The sequence below is a fragment of the Myotis brandtii genome, unplaced genomic scaffold, assembly GCF_000412655.1.
Source record: "Myotis brandtii unplaced genomic scaffold, ASM41265v1 scaffold521, whole genome shotgun sequence".
Lineage (NCBI taxonomy): Eukaryota > Metazoa > Chordata > Mammalia > Chiroptera > Vespertilionidae > Myotis > Myotis brandtii.
Genome location: NW_005369870.1, coordinates 2,946,394 through 2,950,565, shown reverse-complemented (window position 1 = coordinate 2,950,565; position 4,172 = coordinate 2,946,394). Strand labels below are relative to the sequence as shown.

General features: G+C 34.7%; 1 protein-coding gene across 1 annotated transcript in view; it reads left to right on the top strand.

Annotated features, from left to right (window-relative positions):
- Positions 1 to 4,172, top strand: part of LOC102253840 (chromosome unknown open reading frame, human C15orf43) — a 30,731-nt gene that overhangs the window by 8,068 nt on the left and 18,491 nt on the right. The window contains exon 5 of the mRNA XM_005877527.1: positions 1,254 to 1,339. Within this exon, the coding sequence (XP_005877589.1) occupies positions 1,254 to 1,339 (86 nt within the window). The remainder of the gene's footprint in view (positions 1 to 1,253; positions 1,340 to 4,172) is intronic.

Sequence of the window (4,172 nt, the reverse complement as noted above, 5' to 3'; positions counted from 1 at the left end):
CAGAAGACATGGCAAAGTAATTTTGCTTCATGATGACGCACCATCACACACTTCAAAACCAGTTAAAGACATATTAAAAGATCTTGCCTGGGAAGTATTAACCCACCTGCCGTATTCACCAGTCCTTGCTCCATCAGATTACCACTTGTTCCAATTGAGGCACACGCACTTTCTGAGCAGCGGGTATGAAGAAATGGAAAATTGGGTCTCTGGATGATTTGCCTCAAAACAGGAAAAGTTCTATTGGGACGGTATCCACAAATTACCTGAAAGATAGGGGAAATGTGTAGCTAGCAATGGACATTACTTTGAATAAAGCACTTTTGATGTTTCTCTTGAAATTATCGTGTTTTCTTTGATTACAAAATCCGCATTATTAACCAGGACACCTGGTATATATAAGTAAAAGGTACAGTGGGGCCTTGACTTACGAGTTTAATTCGTTCTGTGACGGAGCTCGTTAAGGAGCTTGTTAAGGAGCTCGTTAACTCAAATTACTCTGTCAACTCAAAGCAAAAAATCAGCCGAGAGACAGCTGGTATCTCGAAAAAGTCGTTAGTCGGGACACTCGTAAGTCAAGGCCCCACTGTACTTCACCGAATGGCAACAATAAGGGTAAAATGGTAAGTAATTTTGGGGAGCATTATTATTATTTAGAGTGTATTTGTGACATAAATATAGCAATTTCCTATTGGCATATTAAGTAAATATATTATGTGATAGGTACCAGTATCTGAGTTACTGTCACATAATCTTTAGTTCTTTTGTAACTCCATAGCTAAATACTTCACTTTAATTTTGAAGGGGAAACAATTTGTAAAGCTTACTTCATATTTTTGATTTGTAGCTCACAGACAGCCTAGGAATTTTCAATTAAAAAATTTTAAGAGAGTTTAAGAACACTTTTTTGGTTTCCTTATTTTTAAAAAACTAAGAAGTAATATGACCACATTAGGGAAAATTTCAAAAACTGAAAAAGAATAAAATCTGTCAAAAGTTTTACTATCTAATACAACCACAGCTGATATTTTAAAAAGTTTGTTCTTTATGTATCCTAAAAATATAGAATGTAATTCTGTGTGTACAGAATTTTGTTAAGTTTTTTCCACCAAACTAGATTGAATGTTCCTAGGTGTATAAATACTTGATGACTCTTATATAGTGCCAATGTACTTTTCTTTTATTAAAAAATTTATTGATTGGCTTATTGGTGTGCTGATTTTTAAAAATGTGATTTCTTTTGCTATCCACAGCATGATGAAGTAATGTCAAATGAGATAAATATCCTTAAGGAAAGCAGTGAACTGGCCACAGATCACAAAAAAGAATTATCTAAAAGGTATTGAATTCATATACTTCATTGATATTCAATTCAATGTAGACATCTTTGAACATTGACAGTGTATTTATCTCATTTAATTTTTACAGTCTTCTTATGAGATTATATTATCATTTTCACATCGACATTTTAGAAAAAGATCTGGGGTCAGATAGATTATAATTTGTCCAAAGTCTTGTATAAGTGGGGAGAAGCAGGATTTGAACTAGATCAGTCTAATTCTAGAGCCCATGCATTTAACTACTATGCTAGACTAACCTTGCAGAAAAGAAACTAGAATTTTATCTATATTATGAATGCTGTTATATTATTTTTAAAATATATTTTTAATAAGAAGAAAATATACTAAATATTAGCAGTAATATTATTAGGGTTGGAAGTTCTGAGTGATTTCTCCCTCTCCTTTCTAAATTGTTTGTAATGTGATTACTTTGGTTTAAGAAATTAAATTTAAAAAGACAAACATGGACTTGCCATTGTGTTAGGGCTAATCTATGAGAGGCCCCCTTATTGCAGGCTTATTTATTATCTAGTCCTAATTTCATATTTTCCAGTTCAATGGTTTTAAAATATTCATAGGGAAGCATTGGTTATGTGAAAGTCTGGTATTTGGCTACTAAAATAAAAATGATCAATATTAGTCTTTCTTCCATATAAAAAGTAATAAGTTTAATCTTTATCATTTTTTTCAATGTTGTTTTTCTCCTTATATTTTTCCTCATATTTTTTGTACCTACTATTTTAGTTTGTTAAAATTTGATGTAAGTTTTTGTCTGATTTAACACAATGTTGTATATTCAATTATGCTAAGTTTAATAAAACATTGCTTCATGATCCTGACTTCTAGATATTCTACCACTTAAGTTTAAGAATCCATATTTTAGGTCTTTTGGATCTCTATGTGTAACACTCCTTTGAGCTTACTTGTTATGCTTTTTGAGATAAGAAATTGGTAAGGAAAGGAAGAAAAATGAAAATAGAAGAGGTGAGACCATGAAGATATTAAGAGGTGGATAGAGGAGAGAATACTAGTAGTTATTTTAAATGGTCTTGTAAGAGAAGGCTGGGAAATGGAAATAAAAAGTCCCTCCCAGTGATTCATTTGACTAGGAAAGATACAAGATATATAAATTCTTTAAGAAACAGTTGTCCTGACCTGACCAGTTTTGCTCAGTGGTTATGTTAGAGCATCAGCCCTCAGACCAAAGGGTTGAGCGTTTGATTCCCATTCAAGGGCATGGACCTTGGTTGGGGATTCAATCCCCGGCCCCGCTTGGGGCGCGTGTGGGAAGCAAGCAATTGATGTTTCTCTCTCTCTCCCCCCTTCTCCCTCCCTTCCATTCTGCCTGAAAATCAATGGAAAAAATATCCTCAGGTGAGGATTAAAACAACAACAACAAAAACGAGTTTCCTTCAAAGCACAGAATCCATTAAAAAAAAGAGTGCCCGGCTGGTGTGGTGCAATGGTTGAGTGTTGACCTATGAACCAGGAGGTCATGGTTTGAATCCCAGTCAGGGCATATGCCCTGGTTATGAGCTCCCGCAGCCAATAAATGATTCTCATCATTGATATTTTTCTCTCTCTCTCCCTCTCCTTCTGAAATGAATAAAAATATATTTTTAAAAAGAAAATAATTGATAAACATGACCAAAAAATATTTTAAACTTGTACATGGCAATAAAAATATTATAATCCAAGTCAAAAGAAAAATATACACTAGGAAAAACATTTGACAAAGGCTTGTTTCCTTAATATATAAAGAGGACTTGCAAATCTGGGGAAATATGTCCAATCCAATAACAACAAAAATAGACAAAGGATATGAATAGACACACCTTCAGTGTCTACCTAGAGCCATTTCTTTGTGGAACCACCAGAGGGTGTAGTGCAAACATAGATAAAATATACTTTACCCTTGAGTCATTTATTTTGTTGGCATACTACTAGTATTGAACACTAAGTGGCGAACTAGTTATTTAGTATTTGCTAAATACAAGACTCTTGTGAGCTCAGCAGTTCACAATAATTAATTTGGTTCTTAGTACCTTATAAGATAGATAAATAGTATTAGCCCCATTTTATAGTTGAGGTCTCAGAGAGCTAAATAATTCACCGAATATTAATCAAGTAGTAAAGTTGACTGACTCCAAACCCTTAATCACTATGCTGTTTTCCTTTCCCATATGTTCCTAAAATCTTCAGAAAATTGTATGGATTTCTTTTCTTGTTTTTAATTACAGTAATTATATTATTATGACTGTAATGCATACAATTTGTTAAAATAGAAAATACAAAAAAATGAATAAAGAACATTTAAACTCCACCAGAGAGATAACCATCATCAACATTAGCATATTTCTGCTAGTTTTATGCAAATACATGCATTAAATAGAGTTGATGTTGACTGCATATACAGGGTGGTGCAAAATTCGGTTTACAGTTGTGTGTGTAAAACACAGAGTTTATGCTTATATTATTATTTATTAATTACTGTATTAATTTCCACATGAATAACTATAAACCTACTTTTGTCCTATCCTGTTTAGTCTGTCTCTTGATTTTCCCCATTTTGAAAAGCCTTATTTGATACTAGAAGCCCGGTGCACAAAAATTTGTGCACTCGGGGGGGTCCCTCAGCCCGGCCTGTGCCCTCTCGCAGTCTGGGACCCCTCAGGAGATGACCACCTGCTGGCTTAGGCCTGCTCCCCGGGGAATTGGGCCTAAGCTGGCAATCAGACATCCCTCTGGCAGCCTGGGAGCCCTCGGGGGATGTCCACTTGCCAGCAGGGAGCAGGCCTAAGCTGCAGTCTGACATCCTTAGTGCTGCTGAGG